The 26,730-nt window shown below is 38.9% G+C and overlaps 1 protein-coding gene across 1 annotated transcript in view; it reads left to right on the top strand.

Moving 5' to 3' along the window:
- Window positions 1-26,730, top strand: part of LOC113037269 (deleted in malignant brain tumors 1 protein-like) — a 55,194-nt gene that overhangs the window by 25,940 nt on the left and 2,524 nt on the right. Inside the window, 15 exon segments of the mRNA XM_026194171.1 lie at window positions 295-594; window positions 1,504-1,809; window positions 6,202-6,425; window positions 6,428-6,518; window positions 7,629-7,741; window positions 18,390-18,585; window positions 19,986-20,276; window positions 20,388-20,702; window positions 20,783-21,073; window positions 22,472-22,786; window positions 22,999-23,298; window positions 23,811-24,110; window positions 25,112-25,426; window positions 25,991-26,299; window positions 26,394-26,687. Coding sequence (XP_026049956.1) covers window positions 295-594; window positions 1,504-1,809; window positions 6,202-6,425; window positions 6,428-6,518; window positions 7,629-7,741; window positions 18,390-18,585; window positions 19,986-20,276; window positions 20,388-20,702; window positions 20,783-21,073; window positions 22,472-22,786; window positions 22,999-23,298; window positions 23,811-24,110; window positions 25,112-25,426; window positions 25,991-26,299; window positions 26,394-26,687 — 3,960 coding nt within the window.

Below are 26,730 nucleotides of genomic sequence, written 5' to 3'. Positions count from 1 at the left end.
AATCTTTAGATATGACTTCCAGAGGTTGTTGTTTAAAGCCATCTTTATTATATGTGGCTGCAGCTCTCGGCTGCAACCACACTTACACCAACTTACAACACTGATTCCCCATGTTTTAACACAGATGCATTGCAGATGCCGTGCAGGTACATCTGCACAGCATCACAGTCCACGGCCCACCACAATTTATATCACAGTTATTTCCATGACATCAGTGAGAATATTGTATGGATTTCAATTAATGCAATTTTCAGGCACCAACTAATTGCTGATTTTGTCCTCTTTGCTTTGTAGCTACCATTCGACTCATCAATGGGACTGACATGTGCTCAGGAAGGGTGGAGGTCCACTATGGTGAACACTGGTCACCAGCATTTAATATTAACTGGGGAATGAATGAAGCCACAGTGGTGTGCAGAGAGATAAATTGTGGAGATCCTGTCAAGATTTCAAGGTCATTTGGTCAAGGTGAAGATCTGAGAGGACATGAGATCCACTGTAATGGTAGAGAGAGCTCTGTCACACAGTGCACATTTAGGAACTATACCAGATCTATCACCGAAGGTATTGAAGAGGCCTCTGTGGTATGCTCAGGTAAGACTTGATGTTATATTTCAAAAAGAAAATGAATCCATGAAGTTCTTTATCAAACAGATCAAGTATGATTTTTTCCATTTAAAATGTTGATGTAAACCATCAGATCAATATTTTTGTATTCTAAACACATGTTAATCAGGTACAACCCAAGTTATAAATTATGTCACTATCTTCACATATGTGTGCTATAGCAGTGCATATACGGAGAGAAGACCAATAGGATTAGGCCAGTCAAAGCACACACAAACTATTCACAAACACACAAAAGAATTGGACCATATAAGATGCTGTAAATAGGCTGTGCTTCAGTGCTGCACATGTTTCAGTCAGCTAGCTGGCCACTACGATTTAGCATGAAGCTGCATCTTTGAACCTTTGTTTTTATATTGTTTTCCTCTCTTCGTCACCGTTCCTTTACACAATTTTGCTATTGAATTGCTCTAAATTATTATTACACATAATTAATCCCTTTACTCATTGAGGTCAACTTGACCTTTTTGATACCTTTAAACGGACAGTCTACTTCTAGGTAGAACAAATGCAATATGGCAAATTATTTTATGCCTAACAAGTGATTTCACCATTACCAGCATTTAGCAAACACAATGTGAGACCAACAGATGAATATTAACCACTTACAATGGTAAATGCTATTGATCTGATGATGCACTGATCACCCAGTGAGGGTAATATAGCCAAGGGTCAGCAACATTGAAACTATGAAAAGAGCAATTTCTGAGTCATTTTTGATGCTGTAAAACATATTCCATCTGTATGATGCAGAAATCATAGCTGATTAAGTCTAAAATGGTCTGTTGGTGATATGATTCATTTGTATTTTTTCTTTGCATTTTTCTTTGTATTTATAGATTTATGTTAGATTTATATAACAACTCTGCTTTCCAGGTAATGTGAGATTAGCCGGTGGATCCACTCGTTGTGATGGAAGAGTAGAGTATTTCAATAAAGGCCAGTGGGGGACTGTGTGTGCTGAATTCTGGGACATCAATGATGCAGCAGTGGTGTGCAGACAGTTGGACTGTGGGAGGCCCCATAAGCTTCTTCAGCTTGGCCCTGGTACAGGACAGACCTGGACAAATCAAATTGAATGCAATGGAAAAGAGTCTACATTGAATCAGTGTCAACAAAGACCATATCCATATCGAGACAGGACTTGCAACAACACTGTAGTGGCTGGTGTTTTCTGCACAGGTAAGAAAAACATACAAACCCAGTTCCAAAAACAAAACGTTTGGATCTCTCTCTTTTTTTTTTAATGTAAGTAAAGAATAAATGCAAAGATTTCCAAATCCATATTTGATTCACAATAGAACATCAAAAAGAATTTAACATCATCAAAAAGTGAAATTCTTTTTGGAAAACAAGCTGTGTCCTGTGAAGTAAAGAGGTGAGGGACCACACTGCTTATCAGTCTTTAGTTCAAGCAACAGCATCAGTATGAGGATGCATTAATGCCCATGAAACTGCCAGCTTGAAAATCTGGCAAAACACCAAAAATGCTGAAATCCAGATACAAGTTTGAGAGAAACAGATGCTTCCAGCAAGAGGACATCTGTTTCCATGTATATTTCAGTGAGACAGTGCTAAACACCATACTACAGCTAATGTAGTATGCTATTCTTTTGCAAATAAGCTTCATTGCTTCCTTCTTCTTCATTCCTTCATTTCTCTCCCAGAAGGCCAGCAACTGGTCTTCCTAGTTTGCAAATGTTTACAGACCGTTCATAGAAGACATGGCCTTGTTCCAACTTGCTCTAGAGTTGTAGTCAAATTTAAAATACACTTGGAATTTCTTAAAATGAGAACTGGTTGCAGGAGTCATTTTGAGCCCCTCCAGCATCAGCAGTAATAATGGTAAATAAATAGTCTTTTCAGTTCAGCTTTCTGTTGCTGAGATCAGCCAGAAACCCAGCCAGTTCTCCACACATTTGGGCACACACTCCCCTGCTCTGTGCTATCCTGCTGTACCCTGGCTCTGCATCCCACAGGTGATATGTGGCTACAGGACCCTATATATTTATTTGTCAATCACATCTAGCTAGCTCTGTCTTAATTTAGCTCTCACGACAAAAAGTGTATAAACAATCGTGTTTTTAGACAAACTAGGTGCGCAGCAGTTGTGATTTTACATTAATATCTATATTGTAAAAGTGACATCCTCAGCAGTTCCAGGTACTATTAGTATTTTTATTTGATGCACTCCAGTTCCGTAGTCAAAGGAGCTTGCAAAGAAAGGCGTCTGGACTTCTTTAAGTTGCTTGAAGACGTTTCACTTCTCATCCGAGAAGCTTCTTCAGTTCTAAGGTCAAATGGTGGAGAGTCCCAGATATAAACCTAGTGGGAGTAACCCCCCACAGAGGGACAAAAGGACCCCCTGATGATCCTCTAATCGCCTGAGCCAAGGTATGAAACTGGGTGTGGGTCCCAATCAGCCAGAGTTTCGGGTGAGTTCATTGTGAAGCCTGGCCCCACCTTATCATGCGAATTCCTGAGATCAGATGGCCCAGGATGTGAGTGGGCGTTAAGGCGTCTTGGAAGGGATCTCAAAACTGGATTATAGAAGGCAGAGAGTTGGTGTCGTAAACCACCGCCTCTGTTCAAAGATGGTCGCTCACAGTGGACATAGATGGCTTCTTTCACTCCTCTTTCAAACCATCGCCTTACATATCACCGCCTTTACCCAGGGGATGCCATACCCTGCATCTATGGACTTCCTAAAATCCACAAGGAAGCTGTCCCACTCAGACCCATAGTCAGTAGCATAAACTCAGCCACTTATAACATTGCTAAACACCTTGCTACCATCCTTGCTCCTCTTGTGGGGAACACCCCACACCACATCAAGAACTCCACCGACTTCACCGACAAGGTCCAGAAACTTACCCTGGATCCAGATGAAACCATGGTGTCCTTTGATGTAATCAAATCAAATCAAATCAAATCACTTTTATTGTCACATCACATGTGCAGGTACATTGGTACTAGAGATGGCACGATACCACTTTTTTATGTCCGATACCGATACCGATATCATAAATTTGGATATCTGCCAATACCGATATGAATCCGATATAGTGTTTTTTAATCAACAAAACTGTTTTTTAAATATCTTGCTGCATTTTGTATAAGTTCATACTCAAGTTTAAAACAACAACTACACTAAAGCTATTCTGTTATACCTGTATGCAAAAAAAATATTTCATAGTTCAGCAATACTGATCAATCTAATAAACTTAAACCTACACCATCCTCCCTATTCTGGTATTTTAAAGAGTACTTAGCATAAATATTAAGCAACCTAACTAATAGGGTTCCAACTCCCAGCAACAACAAAAATAAATAAATAAAAAATAGGGAACCACCCCTCACGCTCCACCTCATGATGCTTAATCGACGTAATCAACCTTAATTTGATGCAGTGTGAAAAAAAATGCACAGAAATCAATTATTTTTCAAGAAATATTAAATAGATTCAACATCTTTCTTCAACAAAATTGCAGACTGCACAGATGGTACCTTCCCAAAGGAAAAAGTACTATAACTTACTAGGGTATATATATTAGACTTAAAAGTCACTATATACAGTAATTGACTTCTATTCATTTTAGATCAAATTAAAACTTTGGGTGTCAGATAATTATTTATTAAAAGCTCGACATTTTAAATGAGAATAAGAAAGAAAAGTATGTCTTTGTGCCCCCCCTTTTCCCTGTTAATGCCCTATCGGCCCCCCTGGCTAAACTTTGCTAGATCCGCCCCTGCACAGTTACCAGCGTCAGCTACGTAGAAAAAGATCCTGGTGTAGAAAGTAATATTAAATACATTCTAGCAACAGCTGATCAAGCTTAAACGTGCTGCTGTTGTTCAGCCGCTGGTTTCCTCTTTCTGGTGCAAAGTGGGCCAAAAACAAACAAGAGAGACGGACTCGCGACAGAAAAGCCGATCAGCTGATCATTAAGAGTTTCATGATTGAAGTAGCAGCAAGAAGAGGCAGTCGCTTGTTAAGCTTAGCAGGAATGCTTTACAAACATTCAGAGATGGACTTACACACTTGCTTTACTTCTCTCGGGGATAACTTTGTCGGAGATGAAATGCCGGGTTGCTAGCGAAGCTCCAAATGCTATCCAGACCACCGACAGGTCCCGCATGCCAGAGCCGCTAGTGATGTGCGGATCGATCCTGAAATATCGATTCCTCCGATACCAGTCATTTATGTTCTAGAATCGATTCTCACATTAAAATATCGATATTTTTAGTAATTTAGGGTTAATTTGTAGTTTATCATTAACAGCAACACAGTGGAAAGAAACTATAACATTCGGATTGTCTACATTCAAAGGAACTACTTCCTCTTCCGCCTTTCATAGTCATGTGCGAAATACGGCTGTATAAAGTTTAATTTAATTTAATCTAATCTAATAACTTTAATCTCAGCCAAACCGATTTACTCACGAACAAACAAAACACTGAAAAAGCCAAACAATAACATTTTTAAGTTATCAAAGTGACTTATATATCATGTTTAACCCGAGTAGTGAAAGCCCGCGGGGGTTTGAAGACGATGTGTCGATCGGCTCAGATATTTGAAGTTTACACAGCTACATTCTCACCTGAAAACATGTTAAAAGTTTGGGTTTTTTTGCGACCCACAAAGAGAAATAAGAGTAATATTAAAACTAAGTCGCTGCCGCCATTGTTGGAAACTAGAATTGGCTCGGCCGCGCTATGAATTCTGCAATATGGTTTTTCAATTTTGTTGTCCAGGTGGAAAATTGGGAGAATGGTGGCTCCGGGATTCTCCCGGAAAAATCGGGAGGGTTGGCATGTATGGTTGTGGCAACATCACTAACCTTGTCAAACACCTCAGAGTAAATCATATCACAGAATATGAGGCACGTATGTTGAGACGAACTGAAGAAGAGGAGAGGGACAGGTGCTGCTAGGGCGAGACACACTCTCTCACAGAGTCCTTTAGTGCTGCAGGCAGGCAAGGTATTCAAATAATAATAATAATAATAATGGATTGGATTTATATAGCGCTTTTCAAGGCACCCAAAGCGCTTTACAATACCACTATTCATTCACTGTCACATTCATACACTAGCGCACAACTTCAGTTTTTTTTATTTCTATGTGATGAACTCTGCATTATTAAGTGATAAGAACAAGTAATCTGATGTCCTGTAATCATTATGACGCTATAATTTGAGATACAATAAATAAAATATGTTTTTTTGTATAAAGTATCGGTATCGGATCAGTATCGTCGATACCACCCTGAAAAGTACTTGGTATCGGATCGGAAAGGAAATCAGTGGTATCGCACATCACTAAGAGCCGCTCTATCACGTGATGCATACTGCTCCGACGTGCTAACGTTCTGAGGCGAGTTACGGCGTGTTGCAAGTTTTGTGAGGTGCTTTCGTGATATTTAATGGATCGGATTACATTTTTTATTTTTCTCCGATATCCGATACGCAATATCAGATCGGTCCATCTCTACTAAATACATCACAGTTCTTGTATTTATGTTGTATTCTTCCATATCCTGTGGTTGCATGTGCTCTTTATTTGCCTTCACAGGAAGCTTGACTGTCCGGTTGGTTAACGGTACTCATAAGTGCTCTGGAAGAGTGGAAGTTCGTCATGATTCCCAGTGGCACACAGTGTGTGACACGGACTGGACTCTAAGTAAAGCTGGAGTGGTGTGCGAGACTCTGGAGTGTGGACGTGCCATGAATGCTCCTGGTGCTGCTTTTTACGGCCCAGGCAGTGGACCAGTGGTGGAGGCTAGCTCTTCATGCTTTGAGATGCTGTGACTTCTATTCAGCAATGCTCGGGCAAAGGTTTTACAAGAGCAACCTGCGGGCATGAACATGATGCTGGTGTTTTCTGTGCAGGTAAAGACTTTTATTATTATATGTTAAAAATTCTGGCACATTTTTTCTTAAGGTCATAGACATTATGAATGATGAGGGTAACCCTAACTTTCATCAACCGCTGCCCTGATGTTCTGTTATGGAGCTTTGAGATAAGTGTTTTCACCATCACCGTCTTGGTGCTTTGATACCCCCAGCGCTGGGTTACACTAACTTGTGACCTTGTTTTGCTGAGTTTGTTATGCGTACCACTCGCAAACTGGGAATATTTCACCTGTAAGGCAAATGTTTTTACCAGTATACCTGAATGACTGATACCATGAATTCAGAATGAAAGTTTTCATAGGCATCAAGTTAGAACTCATTTTCCCTCAAACTTTGGTAGGATAGGAGGCATTTTGCAAACCACAGATGTCACTTTCTGGTGGCTGTTAAAAAGCATGTAGGTTCATTTTTAAGAACCTGAAACTAATTTGATGTTTTGTTTTAACGTATGAGACAATACACAATATAGAGGAAATTCATCAGTATTTGATTCCACAAAAACTGAGGCATGAAAAATTGTGATTTCATTTGCACAATGCAAATAAATGCTTAGTTTGTTATTTTTTGAAAATACAATGTTTTTTACATTATCCTGAACAGATAAAAAAAAGTCTACAGCACTTTCATGCTTGTAAGTTAAGGAAGTAGGTAAAACCAAGAGCTGCTTGGTATAATTTGTTATAAATTGGTATATGTAAGCTGTAGAGGTGCTTACAGGTATGTTTTGTAAAAGCCAGGGTTGGCATTTCTTCCTTCACAGCTACCCTAATGTAGTTCATTAGTTTCTTATCTTACATACTATATACCTGAGTAGTATACACATTTAATGTTTCATTTTAAATAAAAGTGACTAAATGCTATATAATATCCAAGTAATATTACACGTAAGTAATTGTTATTCGTTGAAAATCGAAAGAGTCTGTTAGCTGCATCTAAGCTATATGATCTACATATTAATGTGAAAATATTGTACAATATATTGTGCGCACATGTACAGCACAGATGTCTTTTGAGAACTACATGTAGATGTTTGTTTTAAAGATGTCCCTTTGAATTTGTATTCACTCTTTCTGCTCTGTTATGCAGAACAAGTCCGGTTGGTGGGTGGCTCAGGTGAATGCTCCGGCAGAGTGGAGGTCTTCTATAAAGGACAGTGGGGAACTGTGTGTGATGACTTTTGGGAAATGAGAGATGCTGATGTGGTATGCAGACAGCTTGGATGCGGTCATGCCATTTCAGCACCTGAAAGTGCTCATTTTGGTAGAGGCACTGGCCCTATATGGCTGGATAACGTAGCATGCTCAGGCCAAGAGTCTGCACTTTCACACTGTTCACATCCTGGTTTTGGACAAAATAACTGTGAGCATAATGAAGATGCCAGTGTTATCTGCTTAGGTAAGAGGCATAGCTCATTTTGAACTGACAAATTAGCTCACTGCTTGCCATTTGGTTAATACATAACAAACATTTAATTTCTGTTTCTGTTGCTCTACAGAAGCCTGAAATCACAATGAACCCTGCTCCAGAGGTAAACTGGAGTGACGGAAATGAAATTATCTACATTATAATAAGAGAACACATGTGTTTGATATTTCTCCCATAAATTCTCAGATCACAAATCTTCATCTTCCCTAAAGTAGATATTAGGTCATACTGCTGTGAATATCAAAAGAAAATGGAAATGGAAATCCTCATGGAAATGCTTCTGACTTATATTGACTATAAGTCGATATAAGTACTATAAGTACTATATACTATATTGACTATAGATCAGTAACTTTGTGCTTTGTTTGCTCAGTTTTGTATAATTGTTGATAAATTTAACTATTTCTGATATACATACCATGATAAACAACTTTTTTGCCTTACTGGAAAGGCCCAGCATCTCCCTGGTGTCACCTAGTACAATGGTGATCTAAAGTTGACACAATATCAGTCACTTGAGGCAGCACCTTCACTTGCCTCTGTTCATTTCATACCTGTGAGTTCTGTACAATAGAATATGACACCAAGGAGAGCAGATCTCTCTCTACAGTGTTAGCATCTCCAAAAAGTCCTTCTGTTCTTTTTCAGTTAGGACCCTCTATATCGCTGCAATATAAGCCATTTATTATAGACCTTAGGGTGACTTTTGTGATCTGGCATTATAAAATAAAATGTAATTGAATTACATATGGTTGTCCTTCCTGATTTTCTTGCTGATGATCAGCCAATAAAGTGCATTTGATTGACTGATTAACATCTGGCTGCCTCTCACACTCTTAATTCCTATGGAAGCAGTAAGAATAAACTTGGAGGCTGCTTCTGCTGTTTGGGTTAGCTTTTGTTAAATAAACGGCACACAGTGTAATATGTCGTGTTCAGCTGAGGTTGAGCCTTCAAATGGAAAGAGAGTGTACTTTATTTTTCATGACTGTTTTTTCAATGCATGTGTGTGTACATACACACACATCATGTGTGTGTATGTACTCCATGAGATGACACAGTACTCATGGAGATTATTTCAGCAGGATGCACTGTGTCTCTGAGGCAAGTGGACAAAATTGAGGCACTTTTTATTATTTATAATAAACCAGATGCATCTTCTGTTCATGCAGCTAACAAAATAGAACAGCATATTAAGGGGGATGCTTTCTCGAAAACAAAGAAAACCAGTCATCCAGTATCAGAATATTCATTGTACTGTGTCCCTGTCCCTGAATCTCTGAGGGAGAGCCCAGCCATCCTTTGGAGGAAGCTCATTTCTGCTGCTTGCATGTAATTTCAAATGTTGCATTAGAAATTACCTGACAGTTAAAAAAGAACAAAACAAACATTGCTTCCTTTATGGTCACTCCTGTTCTGTAATGCTTATCAAATGTTATATGGGACCAAGGCCACAACTTAGGCACACGTGCACTTCTTCCGGACCGGCCCACTAACCAAGAGTAACGAACCTGTATTGAAAAGGAAAGAAGTAGAAAGTACAGATATTAATTTAAAAATGTAGAGAGTAAAAGTAGAAAGTTGTCAGAATAATAACTACTCATGTAAAGTACAGATATCTGTAAATTCCACTTTAGTTCAGTGATGAAGTGCAACCATATCACGGTTAGCCAGCAGTGTGCCCTATAGGTCAGGTCTGGGTGACCATATTTCAGTAATAGCTGCTACAATCATGGGGTTCAGAAATATGCTTCTGTGGGGAGAACTGAAGCCAGGTTTAGAACAATATATCTTTTAACTGACATTTCAAGTAACACGGTGTGATACCAAAGCTAACAGCAGCGAATAGATACATAGTTTTTATCGTAGATAACTCTACAACCTTATTCCAAGATGGATTAAAGTTTACTCAATTGAAAAGAGTAGAGGAGAAAAATCTATTTTTCCATTTTTTAATGGAATGAAAGTGTGTTCCTATTTGTTTTAGAATCATAAAATCAGTGATTGTCCATTTGAAGCTGATGCTCAGGTGTCTCAACCCCCCACCCAAAAAACCCACATTTGGTTCATCTGGTCAGAGTCACGTGAATCCCAGCTGTCTGTTTTAAGTTTTGAGTGTGTACTAAAATAAAAATAAGTATTCTAATATCTTACCGGTTTGTTTTTATTCAGGCATTACATGTATACTATTTTTATTAAGAGAAATTAAGCTTGTGTTTCTGTCACGTAGTGCTTGTGCTTAACTATGAAGCTTATTAGACGTTATGAAGCAGATGATGCGTAAAAGCGAATTTTGTCAGTGTTTAAGATACTTTTTTAAAATTATGTTTTTTCTTCCTTAAAGAAATCTACTGCATCACGTGTATTTTTTTTATATCATGTGTAATGTCCATTGCATTTATTAATCACAATTAAATTAAGAGGGGATGACAGTAAAAAACCCCGGCGAGAAGATGTCATCAAGTACACTGCCATTCGAATAATCGCGCTGCGTCCAGACTCCAGTGTGAACTTACGAAGTCCGGACTGGCGAGAATGCGAGCACGGATAAGGAAGTGATTGTTTGCGGGATTTGTGGTGTTTTGGTGTAAGAAATAGCAAACCAAGGTACGACACACACTGGTTTTTACATAATCACAATGAGGCAGGTACCTCATAGCACAAGCATTACGCCCAACCTATTCTAAGAGTGTAAATATACATTTAGAATTATTTTTTATTTAACTGTTTACAAATGTCAAGGAGTCAGAAACAAAGGGAGAACACAATGACAAATGATAAATTTGATGAATAAACAAATAGACAACATTTTTTTCACTCCAAAATAATACAGCACCACAATGGTGTGTCCAAAAGGATGTCCAAAACACTCACTGAAAAGCCTTCAGCTAATCCAAAATGCTGCAGCAAGAGTACTGACAGGGACTAGAAAGAGAGAGCATATTTCTCCTGTTTTGGCTTCCCTTCATTGGCTTCCTGTTAAATCCAGAATTGAATTCAAAATCTTGCTCCTCACATACAAGGTCTTAAATAATCAGGCCCCATCTTATCTTAATGACCTTGTAGTACCATATCACCCTATTAGAGCTCTTCGCTCTCGCACTGCAGAACTACTTGTTGTTCCTAGAGTATTTAAAAGTAGAATGGGAGGGAGAGCCTTCAGTTTTCAGGCCCCTCTTCTGTGGAACCAGCTTCCAGTTTGGATTCAGGAGACAGACACTATCTCTACTTTTAAGATTAGGCTTAAAACTTTCCTTTTTGCTAAAGCATATAGTTAGGGCTGGACCAGGTGACCCTGGATCCTCCCTTAGTTATGCTGCAATAGACGTAGGCTGCCGGGGGATTCCCATGATGCATGCACTTTCTCACTCACTATGTGTTGATAGACCTCTCTGCATTGAATCATATCTGTTATTAACCTCTGTATCTCTTCCACAGCATGTCTTTTATCCTGTCTTCCTTCTCTCACCCCAACCGGTTGCAGCAGATGGCCCCGCTCCTCCCTGAGCCTGGTTCCGCCGGAGGTTTCTTCCTGTTAAAAGGGAGTTTTTCCTTCCCACTGTTGCCAAAGTGCTTGCTCATAGGGGGTCATATGATTGTTGGGTTTTTCTCTGTATCTATGAAGCACCTTGAGGCGACTTTTGTTGTGATTTGGTGCTATATAAATAAAATTGAATTGAATTGAATTGAATTGAATTGAATTGAATTGAATAACTGTCACATGGTATTAAACAGAAGCTGTCAACTGAGCTCTTGAGTGGGAATTCATAATGAAGCAGTTTAATTTGTAGAATTAAGATGCTCTTCATGTTTTTGGCCACCAGATGCCACCAAAGAGGACTGTTGAAAACCGTTTAATAATTAACCCCTTTTCAATACAAGCTTCAATGCTTCAGAAAGCTTCATTTGCCCATCACTACTTAAAATGTGATATTGTATAATAGCCTAATTGAACAGAAGTGCTGTAGTTTGAACTTGCCCCCAACCACATCGCAAAGATGCTTGATTACATTACATTACTGAAACCAGTCATCAGAAGATGGGTACACTGAGGTCATAAGGGAATCGTTAGCAGCTACACTCAGGTATTCTTTGGTGTTTGAAAGCTGCACAACCGATGCTAAAGGTCCTAAAGTGTGCCAAAGTTCCCATATACCATTATACTACTAGCACCAGTCTGAACCGTTTATACAAGCAGGATGGATCTATGCAGTGATTTTCTCCTTTTCCCTATACCACATATTTTCCCTATACCACATATTTTCCCTATACCACATATTTTCCCTATACCACAGTAGGGTTTTGTTACAATCCCAGTAGATCAGCAGTTTCCGAAATAGTTAGACCATCCTGTCCGGCACCAACAACCATGTTCAAAGTCATTTAAATCCCCTTTCTTCCACATTCTGGTGCTTGGTTTGAACTTTGGAAGGCATGTCTCTTTCCCTAAAATGCACTAAGATGCAGCCATGTCAAAGGCTGATTAGATATTTGGATTGACCAGCAGTTGAACTGGTGTAGCTAACATAGTGATTGGTAAGTGTATCTGACTTTATTTTCTGTGGGGAAACTGCAGTGGCCGCTATTGGACTTGCCAAAAATGTTAGAACAATTCAAGCTGAAGTAGAGTGAGCATTTGAAAGTTAAAAATAGTTGCTAACTGTACAGTATTGCCTTTAATACATAATTTAAGGTCTTCAAAGTATTTGTCTTAAGGAAGTGCAAGGTCCTTACAACAGTCTAATATTAACACAAATCCAAGCCAATAACAAGATAAAAGTACTCCTAGCGCTGCAATTGCTGTTCTAATTATAACTCTGGTATATACACGCATTTCTACTTATTAGACTATTATCTTGTTTGTGACATGACCAGCCTGTTTATCAGACTGCACACAGTGTCTTCTTTTTCAGGTAGCTTTGTGATGTAATTTCCTATCAGAGAACCTCAGATCCTGTAATAATTTACCCAAATGTCAATATGTGTTTAACCTGCTGTCCTTTCAAACTCCAGTATTCTCTAACACTAGTTTCAAATTCGGCCATTGACAAAGTTTGGAAATAGAAGATTGCCAAGACTCAGTTCAATTCATTGGGCCAGTTAGTACTTTCACGTTATTCACAGCCTCTGGTTGTGCTGGCTACAACCCTTTTTTTTTTTCTTCAAACAGTCCCTATAAGGACATTTTCACTGCATGCAAGCTTTTAACAGATGAACCAAGTACTTCCCTCTGAGGACTGTTTTATGTGTTACCAAGTCTGAGGCAATAAGACTTTGTAACAAATAATATAAAACTGAATAGACAAACAAATGTATCTATTTTTTTCTATCACTTTATTCCCACACATCCGACTGAAGATGCTAAACTCTGGTTTTGAAGTATAAAGAAATGAATGGAGAGTGTTATAGAAATACACACATGAATTTTAAAGTAATAAACCTACTATGTGATTTCATTTTATGCAATATGTGAAAACATAAGCATAGACTTTGGCCACAAGTCTAAGCACAACCACAAACCAAACAAAGCTGAAATATTTGGCCAGTCATCCACCCATTTTCTTAGCTATCACCAGTCTGTTGCAAAACTAATTAAGAGAGACAGAAAACCATTCTCACAAACACACCTATAGTCAATTTACAATTAACAGTTAACTTAACATGCATGTCTTTGAACTGTGGGAGAAGACCAGAGTACCTCTAGAGAGGACACAAAGGAACATGCAAACTTCAAGATTCAAACCCATAAGTTTATTGCTGTGAGGGGACAATGATAACCTTTGCTAACCACATTGGATTTTTCTGTCTGACAAAAATTGATTCACAGTATATCATAGGATATACAAAAATAAGTCAGTGTGGAAAAGCTCACTGTAGCATCCACAAGTGCAGGTTAAAGCACTGCCATGCTAAGAAGAAGTCATCTATGAACAGTCTTATCTTGGTCAAAGCTCAATTAAAATAGACTAAGACAAAGTGGAATATTGGTCTTTGGTCAAAGGAATCAAAATTTTAAATTATTTTTGGAAAACATGGACAACACGTCCTCCAGACTAAAGAACAGAGGGACCATCCAGCTTGTTATGAACATTTAGTTCAAAAGCCCGCATCCCTGATGGTACAGGTTGCATTAGAGCCTATGGAATTGGCAGCTTGCAATGGAAACTCACCATCCGTGCAGTGAAAAGTAAACACTAGGTTTTAGAGCAACATATGCTCCCACCTAGACAATGTCTTTTTCAGGTAAGGCCTTGCATACAGTGGGGCAAAAAAGTATTTAGTCAGCCACCGATTGTGCAAGTTCCCCCACTTAAAATGATGACAGAGGTCAGTAATTTGCACCAGAGGTACACTTCAACTGTGAGAGACAGAATGTGAAAAAGAAATCCATGAATTCACATGGTAGGATTTGTAAAGAATTTATTCGTAAATTAGGGTGGAAAATAAGTATTTGGTCACCTCAAACAAGGAAAATCTCTGGCTCTCACAGACCTGTAACGTCTTCTGTAAGAAGCTTTTCTGTCCCCCACTCGTTACCTGTATGAATGGCACCTGTTTGAACTCATCATCTGTATAAAAGACACCTGTCCACAGCCTCAAACAGTCAGACTCCAAACGCCGCCATGGCCAAGACCAAAGAGCTTTCGAAGGACACCAGGAAAAGTATTGTAGACCTGCACCAGACTGGGAAGAGTGAATCTACAATAGGCAAGCAGCTTGGTGTGAAAAAATCAACTGTGGGAGCAATCATCAGAAAATGGAAGACATACAAGACCACTGATAATCTCCCTCGATCTGGGGCTCCACGCAAGATCTCATCCCGTGGGGTCAAAATGATCATGAGAACGGTGAGCAAAGATCCCAGAACCACACGGGGGGACCTGGTGAATGACCTGCAGAGAGCTGGGACCAAAGTAACAAAGGTCACCATCAGTAACACACTACAACGGCAGGGAATCAAATCCCGCAGTGCCAGATGTGTTCCGCTGCTGAAGCCAGTGCATGTCCAGGCCCGTCTGAAGTTTGCCAGAGAGCACATGGATGATACAGCAGAGGATTGGGAGAATGTCATGTGGTCAGATGAAACCAAAGTAGAACTTTTTGGTATAAACTCAACTGGTCGTGTTTGGAGGAAGAAGAATACTGAGTTGCATCCCAAGAACACCATACCTACTGTGAAGCATGGGGGTGGAAACATCATGCTATGGGGCTGTTTTTCTGCCAAGGGGACAGGACGACTGATCCGTGTTAAGGACAGAATGAATGGGGCCATGTATCGTGAGATTTTGAGCCAAAACCTCCTTCCATCAGTGAGAACTTTGAAGATGAAACGAGGCTGGGTCTTCCAACATGACAATGATCCAAAACACACCGCCCGGGCAACAAAGGAGTGGCTCCGTAAGAAGCATTTGAAAGTCCTGGAGTGGCCTAGCCAGTCTCCAGACCTCAACCCCATAGAAAATCTGTGGCGGGAGTTGAAAGTCCGTGTTGCTCGGCGACAGCCCCAAAACATCACTGCTCTCGAGAAGATCTGCATGGAGGAATGGGCCAAAATACCAGCTACTGTGTGTGCAAACCTGGTAAAGACCTATAGTAAACGTTTGACCTCTGTTATTGCCAACAAAGGTTATGTTACAAAGTATTGAGTTGTATTTTTGTTATTGACCAAATACTTATTTTCCACCCTGATTTACGAATAAATTCTTTACAAATCCTACCATGTGGATTCATGGATTTTTTTTTTCACATTCTGTCTCTCACAGTTGAAGTGTACCTCTGGTGCAAATTACTGACCTCTGTCATCATTTTAGGTGGGGGAACTTGCACAATCGGTGGCTGACTAAATACTTTTTTGCCCCACTGTATGCCAGTGAAACACTGCTAAACGGCACACTGCAACTATTACAACAGCATTGCTTCACTGCAGAAGAGTCCACATGCTGAACTACCTTACACTACCTGAAAACATTTGAAACACACCATGAAATGAAAACTATAAAGATGACTCATGATTGTTGAGCAGCTATAATCCTATCAGACAAGAATGGGACAACTACTCATCTCCTCTTATTGCTCAATAGTTGCTCACGTCTCAAAAAAGCAGATAGGGCCATTTTTTTGTAGGATCCCCTCTTCTTTGAACAAAAGTATGTAAATGGCAACCCACTGGAAACAAACCATTAACTTTCTTCTCAATATTTGACATTTTCCTTGTTAAAATGTTGTTTTCTTTCAGGAAAGCAAATATGAAGGAAAAGTAAGGAATACATTGAGAAACATAGGCTGGAAAAAGAGGAAGTTAAGATAATGTGACGGAAATTGCTCTGTGTGACTACAGATGCCAAAATCAACTTAAATGCTGAATGGACAAATTAATTAGGAAATAGCAAGTAAAGAATGAACACAGCGTTCTTAGAAAACAACAAAACATTTTATCGAAAGGTCATTTTAAAGCAATGATTAGTCATCAATTTCTTATTAATCTGACTAACTAAAATAATATATGCTTTTAGTATTTACAACAAAAGAAGAACAGATTTATAAGACTGACTGAGACTCAGAGTTTCACAACAGGAAGTGCTTTGCATACCCAATCCCAGATGAGAACGCCTTGAATAATAAAATACAGGACAAGAACTGGGTCTGAACAGTTTAGTGAAGGAACAAACTTCAGCAAGTTGAGATCTGGTATCTCAAACCAGAGTTATTCTTCATTATACTGATGAACAAAACCTACAATAATCTATTTTAAAGGTAAGAACATTATTTGCAAAATATATTCAAATAGCTTATTTAAAGTTTAAAGTTTGGTTCATCTAACATAACAAAATACTTCTTTCTTATGCTGTGTTAGATGTACAGAGAGGAGAATAGAGATATCCTGCACAATAATCCAGGTTCAGAATATCACACTGTAAGCACAAAGTGCCAAATCAGCATTAATATATGATATATATGAAAATTGAAATTCCACTAACATGTGTAAAAGTTATTGTGATACTGAAAACAACTATAATTAAGCTGTGTATTCAAGTCAAATATCTGAAATCAGCTTTTGTCTTGAGGCTTCCTAAGAGAATCTGTGATGTAGAATTTTTTATTTTGTTTTATTAAAAAAAAAGGTTGTATGCACATGAGTTCATCCTGCTTAGTGGAATTAAATAAAAGGATTGTTGCAACATGTACAAATGAAAGATGAAAGCACTGCTGTGAATGATAACCAGAGGTGGGAGGAGGCAGGTAAAGAGGGTGGTCAGTGGTCAAGTTCACCAATCGATATTTCACAAAAATCGTCCCTGTGATCTCTATTTCCCAATTATCTATGTTGCGTGCAAAAACAATTCTTACTGTTATAATTCTTTTCCAGCATAATGTTAAATTGTTGTTTCTCTTTCTGCTCAATTTCACACCTGTTTTTTTTTTAAATAGTAATGTAGGCATTGTGTAAAAAACAAAATCCCCTCTCATCATCTCCCCTTTAATGATTGATCAAAATGTCAACATGGATCCAGTTTGCAGTCCAAGTCCAGGTGGTCCCTTTTGATTCATAACAATTACTGGATATGTTCATGGGGCTTTTATCCTTAGGGTATTTCAAACATGAGCAAGTTCGTTTAAATTTTGATTTCATTTTAACAGTGTTCTAGACATTGTGAATTTAAAAGGTAAGAGGACTATATGATCACCTTCTGGATAAAAACAAAAGGGCTTTAAAAAGCTTTTCTAAACACAGGAGGAGACGTAAAGCCACTGTTTTAATTTTACAAAAATATTTTACAGCATTTGATCAACACTGAAGACCAAATATGATCCTCATTTCGGATGAAAAACGACATTTTGTTTTTTACTTGTCTCTTGGTAAGTTACTGGAGGTTTTTTCTCAGTCTGACTTCTTGTGTTTTTTCTTGAGTGGACATAGTTTGATTGCTTGTTAACATCATAAGTGACCAATGGGAGTTTTAGTGTCTGCACTGAAATACTCCTGGATGACTGAACGTGTTAAATATGCTTTACTGGATCAATTAGAAAATATCCCCGACTGTTCCATATTTATAATATATTTCACATATTATAGCTATGACTGCAGTATAGGCTGTTAACTGAAGGATATATCTAGATTTACATATCAGGCCTGTCAGGCTTAATCACATCATTTTGCTATTTCTGCTGCAGGCCTCTTGAGTTTTCTACAGTTTACTGGTCAGTAAGTAACACACAAATATTTAAAAAAATAATAATTGTAATGGCTTTATGGCCAAGGCGACACATTGTGCATCCTTTGTGGTTTTGTTTTTCTCATATCCAGAATGTGAGAAAATGAGGCTGGTCGGACCTTCGCGTTGCTCTGGTAGAGTGGAGATCTTCTACCAAGACAGTTGGGGAACTGTCTGTGATGATCAGTGGAGCATGGCCAATGCTGAGGTGGTGTGTCGAGAGCTAAGCTGTGGGGCAGCTATGGAGGCCAAAAAAGGTGCTTTCTTTGGACAAGGAAAAGATGAGATCTGGTTGGATGATGTACAGTGTGTTGGCCATGAGTCTTCCATCCTTAAGTGTCAACACAGACCTTTTGGGCAAAATAACTGTGGCCATAGTGAAGATGCAGGAGTGGTCTGTTCAGGTAAGCCTAAATAATGTTTGACTTCAGATGTGAGGTTTAACTTTATCAAATAGCATTTTCTCAAAGAAGATGTTTGTGTATTTGTTTTTCCTTATACACATGTATTAAGAACTTTACTTTAGCTTCAAAAATAATATCGTTTTGATGAATTCAACATGTTTACATATGATTTTTTTAAAGATGAAACAAGCAACACATGAAATGTTACACTAGTTGAGAAGGTGGATTTTGTCATTCTCGGACAATCTGGCTGTTTCCACTATTCTCTGATTTTTCTGCTAAGCTAAGCAAGCACTGTACTAACCATTATCATTACCACTGACTGCAGTCACGTAGAATTCCTTCATATGAGCAAGGTGTCAGCTCAGCAAAACCCCCAAATGTCCCTCTCCATGAAATGTGGAACTGTAGTTGAAATTGAGAAATACTGCACAACTAAAAAAACAGCTAACACAGCACTTATGTTAGTCTGCGGCATTATAGTATCTCCTGTTTTAAGTTCCTCTGTGATTATATTTCTGTGAAACAAAAATATAACTGATAAAACTGAATTTTACATATTGCTGTAGAAACCATCATAACCCTGTATAAATTGTAACATGCAATCATGTGTTCATGTGTTTGGTATTGAAATACAGACAGCTATCTGTGTATATTATAGAGAAGATTCATTTATTTGCACAAAATATGAGTACAGATTTTATCACACAATCACAAACATCCATTTTTAGTCTTTTGTTCTTGCCATGTCCAACTAAAGAGGTAATAATGTTTTCCTCCAATTTTTTGGACTACTGAAGTAGTTCACACCAGGAATTTGATATTTAATAGATTTATTATGTGTTGATACTTGCTATAAAGATTTAAAGGTTGTGAAGGCCTACATTTAAAGCATATTTTACAGTGTGCAATGTAACATGTACAATATATGCATTCATATACACAAGACTATAATGATATATAATAATAATAATAATAGTACTAATAATAACATATACATTAATATACACAAAATAAATATTTCTAATCTTTATTACAAACATTTATTTTTGCCCTTAATGTCTAGTGAAAGTGTCAAATGAAAACAGGTAAATTAACAATTTGGCTTACTAGGAAGTACACGTATACCTATTACTGATCACTGATTACTAAGCAAATCAGCTTAAACAAACAAGATAAACCTGTCTGATGGTGATAGCTGACTCCAGTTTTGATTCTGGCCTTAACCAACCAGCTCCTGGCCAAGAAGGCTTTAAAATTAGCAAGCTAACTTAACAAAAAAACTTCCATCCATCCATCCATCCATCCATCCATCATATTATTTAACACCAACTTACCTCTTAGTTTTATATTTAAGAGATATTCGTTATTACATTTTTTTTTATTAACATCATTTACAGAAAATGTGCGGTTTACAAATGGAACCACTCGTTGTAATGGCAGAGCGGAAGTCTACCATGAAGGTCAGTGGAAAAAAGTTTGCAGTGACTGGGGCAAAGAAGCAGCTCAGGTGGTGTGCCGAGAGGGCGGCTGCGGTGATCCTCTCCCTCAGACCGAAACACCCTATTTTGGAGAAGCACGTGACCTCACCGCAGTCAAAACCATCTGCTCTGGAAATGAGACCTCTGTCTCACAGTGCTCAGTTCTAAAAGTCAATGAAAGTTGTGAAGATGCTACTGTTGTCTGTGGAAGTAAGTCACACTTGTGCCCACAAAACTATCACTAATTTGTTGTAAACTGACACTGTTAGACTGTCCCCTTGCTGAATAAACTTACCCTCAACATGTTTTTTAACCCAACAGACAGTCAACCCATTCGGCTTGTGAATGGGACTAATCGCTGCTCTGGTAGAGTGGAAATCTACTATAACTCACAATGGGGAACAGTCTGTGATGACAGATGGGGGATGCAAGAAGCAACTGTGGCATGTCGAGAGATGAACTGTGGCAATGCTCTCGCAGTCAAGTACAAGGCTTACTTCGGGAGAGGCCAGGATCAGGTTTGGTTGGATGATATTGAGTGCACTGGTCATGAGAAGTCCCTTGCTCAATGTCCTCACAGAGGTTTTGGTGAACATGACTGTGACCACAATGAAGATGCTGGTCTCGTGTGCTCAGGTAACACAGGCTCTATTCTGTTTGTTGCTCAAAACTGAGTTTTAAAGAAATTCTTAACAACACCAAATTTTGCTTTGCAGAAACAGTCAGATTGATAAATGGGACTGATGGTTGTTCTGGCAGACTGGAAGTTTTCCATGACGGCCGATGGGGGAAACTTTGTAATAATAACTGGAGCCTTAAAGAAGCTACAGTTGTGTGTAAGGAGCTCAACTGTGGAGTGCCAATAAAATCCCAAAACAACTTCTTTTTTGGTGACAGCTCACTGCGAGGGTTCAGAAGTACATGCACTGGTAATGTGAGCACTATCAGCCAATGTCAACTGCAAGAACACATGGGATCATGTGCAGGTGTTTCTCTCGCATGTGCAGGTAAGAGACTAAAGATACAGATAAATTGTGCCACCATTTTCCAAGGATAGCAAGCGTCATGTTTGATTATTTAAGAAGAATAGCTTTTGTCCATTATCTTTTTTTTACTAATTGTTTACCAGTAAATTAAATTAAAGGTTCGAGGCTCATCAGAAATAATAAATCTACCAACCCAGTGGTAGACACTGACAAGTTAAAGATAACATAATGGTTTCTAGTTATGCATTTAGTAATTTATAAAGGCAAAGGTCATTTGTATTATAAGAAAATATTGAGTGAATAAGAATAGTAGGGAACAGTATAAATGTGGACGTGGCCCAGGTGGATACAAAGTATAACTTTGGATGGATACAAAGTATAACTTTGTATCCATCCAACTTCCATCGCTGAGCAATTCCTGAAACTTTGATGTAACGTGGATGTGGCCCAGGTGGATACAAAGTATAACTTTGGATGGATACAAAGTTGTATCCATCCAAAGTTATACTTTGTATCCATCCAAAGTTATACTTTGTATCCACCTGGGCCACATCCACGTTACATCAAAGTTTCAGGAATTGCTCAGCGATGGAAGTTCATGCCATGAAGCTCCTAGCACACAGTTGTTGTGCTGACTTTAATGCTAGAGGTCTGGAACAGTTATTAAGTCAGCAGAACACATTAAACTATCCTACAACACTATCCTAGCTAATATAACCCTTGGGGTTCATGTGTGGACACTCAGCAAACCTACAGTGGGCTGCCTACATGGGACCACACTGTGGTCAGAACATGTGCCATGTCTCCTCCCATGCCCAAACCAGGAATATTTGCTTTTTAGCAAAACATATAAACCACTACCCTTTGGAGTCACTTGCTCTCAAAGAGAAAAAAGTTCAGATCCTATCAAACAAGTTTGTCTGTCTCTATAAACACATCTAGAGTGAAAAGAAGTGAGTGAAGAAGAAATGGTCAATGCATTATGGGCAACTTCCAGCAGCCCAGGTCTACTGCAACATAACTAAAGAGCATTTAGGCTTACCTGATCTAGCCGTAACTATAACTTTTAACAAAATAGGAAAGCTTTTAGTCCAATCTTAAAAACAGATAGGGTGTCTGTCTCTTGAATCCAAACTGGGAGCTGGTTCCACAGGAGAAAGGGGGCAGAAAGCTGAAGACTCTGCCTCCCATTCTACTTTTAAATATCCTGGAAATCACAAATAAGCCAGTAGTCTGAGGGAGAAGTGCTTTATTGGGCGGGTATTGTACTATGAGGTCTTTAACATAAGAGGGTCCCTCATTATTCAAAATGAATAATGAGTCTGTTTTTTACAATATGCATGTAACTGCATGTAGCTTAATAGAATCAATTTGAAAGTTTGTAATATTTATTGGTAATGCCTTAATGTGTGCCCTCAGGTCAACCACCACTAAGGCTTGTGAACGGCACTGACCGATGCTCTGGCCGAGTGGAGATTCTGCATGACGGCCAGTGGGGAACAGTGTGTGATGATGAATGGGACTTCAGAGATGCTGAGGTGGTGTGCAGAGCCATGGACTGTGGAACACCTCAGACTGCCAAATCCAGTGCCTTCTTTGGTGAAGGCCAAGGAGTGATCTGGCTTGATGATGTCAACTGTCTAGGTAACGAGACGTCACTTGTGCACTGCAGACGTTCCTCCTTTGGAGAAAATAACTGCGGTCATGGTGAAGATGCAGGAGTGATTTGTTCAGGTACAAACTGTTGATGTTTCATTTCATACAATGCCTTCTTTTTACTTTTAGATGTTACTTTGTTTTGTTTTTTCTGATTAGCATTTTATTATAAATTATACTGTAGTTATTTCTACAACACTAATAAGAATATCACATGGATTTCAATGAATTCACTTTTTCTTTCATATGAACACCAGCTCATTGCTGATTTTCTCCTCTTTGCTTTGTAGCTACCATTCGACTAATCAATGGGACTGACATGTGCTCAGGAAGGGTGGAGGTCCACCATGGTGAACACTGGTCACCAGCACTTAATGTCAACTGGGGGAGGAATGAAGCTACAGTGGTGTGCAGAGAGATGAATTGTGGAGATCCTGTCAAGATGTCAGGGTCATTTGGTCAAGGTGGAGATCTGAGAGGGTACGAGATCCATTGTAATGGTAGAGAGACCTCTCTCACACAGTGCTCATTTAGAGACTATAGCAGATCTGCCACGAACCGTGTTGAAGAAGCCTCTGTGGTATGCTCAGGTAAGACTTTATGTCAAATTAAATTAGAGTTTCAAAATGTCAGTGAATCAATGATAGCCTTCTTAAAAAATATTAAATATAAGTGGTTCCAATTAATGTGTTGATGCAAACAACCAGACAGATATTTTTTCATAGTTGAAACCCATGTGTTGATGCATCTGGTACCAATACCAAAAACATGGTCGCTATGTTCAGACATGTGAGCTATGCCTGAGCATGTACTCTAAGAAGGTCACTAGGATCAGGCAAGCCAACGTACACACAGATGTATAAGCACACAAAATAATTAGCCTGCAACTTTGTAAAGCAACAATGAAATACATAGTTATCTCATCTGTTCAGATGATTAACCTCCTCTTCAAACAGCAGGTGTAAGTATCATGAATTCAGACGCACAGACACTGAAACTTAACAAAGGCTAAGACAATGTAAACAGGATTTAGTGTTTCTGTTTCTGACCTGGCCCCTAAGTTGGATTTCACGTACATTAATTTGAAAACAATGATTTTCAGGTAACGTGAGATTAAATGGTGGATCCACTCGTTGCGATGGAAGAGTAGAATATTTTGATCAAAACCAGTGGGGGACTGTGTGTGCTGAATCCTGGGACATGAATGATGCAACAGTGGTGTGCAAACAGTTGGATTGTGGGAGGCCCCATAAGCTTCTTCAGCTTGGCCCTGGTACAGGACAGACCTGGAATGATCAAATTGAATGCAATGGAAGAGAGTCTACATTGACTCAGTGTCCACAAAGACCATATCCAGACAGGACTTGCAACAACACTGTATTGGCTGGTGTTTTCTGCACAGGTAAGAGAAAAGCATACAATAAAGGCTGTGAAACTATGTGAAATGTCAATAAAAACAGAATTCAGTAATGTGAGAATCTTATAAATCCATGGTTGATTCACAATAGAACCTAGAAAACACCAAAATTTGACATTCTTCTGGAAAAGCATTGATGACTATGAAATTAGCAGCTTACAAATCTGGAAAGAATCAAAATGCTGCATATAAGTTTTAAAGCAACATGTGTTTCCATGCAAGATGATGTTTATATCTGGGAACGCTTTGAGCAGTTGGAAATATAGCAAATATTTTTCTTACATTTTGTCAGTTGAAATATTAGATTTTTTTTTTTCCATGGTTCTATTGTGAATAAAATATTTTCTTACTGAATTCTGTTTTCACTTAGATTTTAAACAGTGTCTCAACTTTTTAGGAATTAGATTTGTACAAAAAATGCCAGAATGTAATGTCGGCAGCTCTTCTGAATTTAAATAATGTACAATATATCCCAAAAGGCTGATTCTGTTCATTTGCACGTAGCGTTTTCAGTGGGAGAAACATTTCGTCACTCATCCAAGTGACTTCTTCAGTCTCAGCAGACTGCAGGTCTCCTCAGCCTTATAAACAGAACATGATGAGGTCCATTCCTTGATCATTAATATTTGATCAGTGGTTGTTGATCAACGGTCATGACAATTTGCATTTTAATTATCAAAGAATTGACCTCGCAGCTCATTGTTCATTCAGTTGTGCTGGTTTCAGTTATTATGCAATGTTCTGTTTATAAGACTGGGGAAACCTGCAGTCAGCTGAGACTGAAGAAGTCACTTGGATGAGTAACGAAATGTTTCTCCCTCTGAAAACGTTACGTCCAGATGAACAGAATAAACCTTTTGGGATTTACTTAGCTGGATGATTGAGCATGCATCAAGACTGTACAATATACCTAAACACATCACAGTTATTTTGTTGATTATTCTTCCACACCCGTGGCTACATTTTTGGTTTACTTGACTTCACAGGAAGCTTGGCTATCCGGGTGGCTAACAGTAACGATGAGTGCTCTGGAAGAGTGGAGGTACGTCATGGCGAGCAGTGGCACACAGTGTGTGACACGGACTGGACTCTAAGTAAAGCTCAAGCAGTTTGCGAGACTCTGGAGTGTGGACGTGCCATGAATGCTCCTGGTGCTGCTTTTCACGGCCCAGGCAGTGGACCAGTGGTGGAGGCTAGCTCTTCATGCTTTGATAATGTGACATCTCTTCAGCAATGCTCAGTCAAAGGTTTTACAAGAGCAACCTGCGGGCATGAACATGATGCTGGTGTTCTCTGTGCAGGTAAAGACTTTTATCATTGTGTGTTCAAAATTCTCAGATATTTTTTCCTAACATCAAAGACAGTATAAAAGATGAATGTAGCTCCAAGTGTCACCAACTGGTTTGTGAAGTCCTATTATGGAGCCTTGAGATTACTCTTTTTTCGTAGTCACCATCTTGGTGTTTTAAACTAGAGGTGATGAGAAACAGGCTGTTTGAACTGGGAAACCACATGCTAATGACATAATTGTAGCTAATGTAATTGCCGGATTTGACCAAGTAATGTGTTACATTACCGCGTTACTGGGAAATGTAATGTGATTACAGTTATTTTGAAACCCGTTAAATGAACAGCACTGCTTATCTTACTCTATAGATTAAAAAGCAAAATGTAAAACATATTAAAATGTTAAAGTGACTAATAAACTAATAAACTATATAATATAAGTAATATTATACTTCAGTATTTTGTTATTAGTTGCAAAAGTCTGTATATGAGCTATATGATTCATGTATTAATACAAAAATATTATTTTAAGGACTTTCCTTTGCACTTGTATTCACTCTTTCTGCTCTGTTATGCAGCACAAGTCCAGTTGGTGGGTGGCTCAGGTGAATGCTCCGGCAGAGTGGAGGTCTTCTATAAAGGACAGTGGGGAACTGTGTGTGATGACGATTGGGAAATGAGCGATGCCGATGTAGTATGCAGACAGCTTGGTTGCGGTCATGCCGTTTCAGCACCTGCAAGTGCCCATTTTGGTAGAGGCAGTGGCCCTATATGGCTGGATAACGTGGAATGCTCAGGCCAAGAGTCTGCACTTTCACACTGTTCACATCCTGGTTTTGGACAAAATAACTGTGGGCATGGTGAAGATGCCAGTGTTATCTGCTTAGGTAAGAGACATAGTTCATTTTGAACTAACAAATGATCTCATTGCTTGTAAGAATACCGTGTTGGCAGTTACACAACATTAATTTTCTCTTTTAGGTGCTCTGCAGAAGCCTGAAATCACGATCAACCCTGGGGTAGAGGTAAACTGGGGTGACAAAGTTGAAATTACCTGCACGCTAGTAACAGAACACATGGGCGGTACATTTCTCCTGAAAAAAACCCAAGGGTCATTTCAAATGGAGAAATTCTCAGATCAAGCTTCTGCAACCTTTGTCTTCCCTAAAGTGGACTTTAGTCAGAAGGGTTCATACTACTGTGAATATCAAAAGAAAATGGCCAATCAAATCATCTACTATCCTCAAGGAATTCCTGCTGACCTCTCTGTTGTAGGTCAGTGAATATCATGCACAGTTTTTGTATACTTGTTGGAAAT

This window comes from Astatotilapia calliptera, chromosome 15 (genome assembly GCF_900246225.1).
Source record: "Astatotilapia calliptera chromosome 15, fAstCal1.2, whole genome shotgun sequence".
Taxonomy (NCBI): Eukaryota; Metazoa; Chordata; class Actinopteri; order Cichliformes; family Cichlidae; genus Astatotilapia; species Astatotilapia calliptera.
The sequence above is the reverse complement of the archived record's forward strand: the minus strand, read 5'-3'. Positions and strand labels throughout refer to the sequence as shown.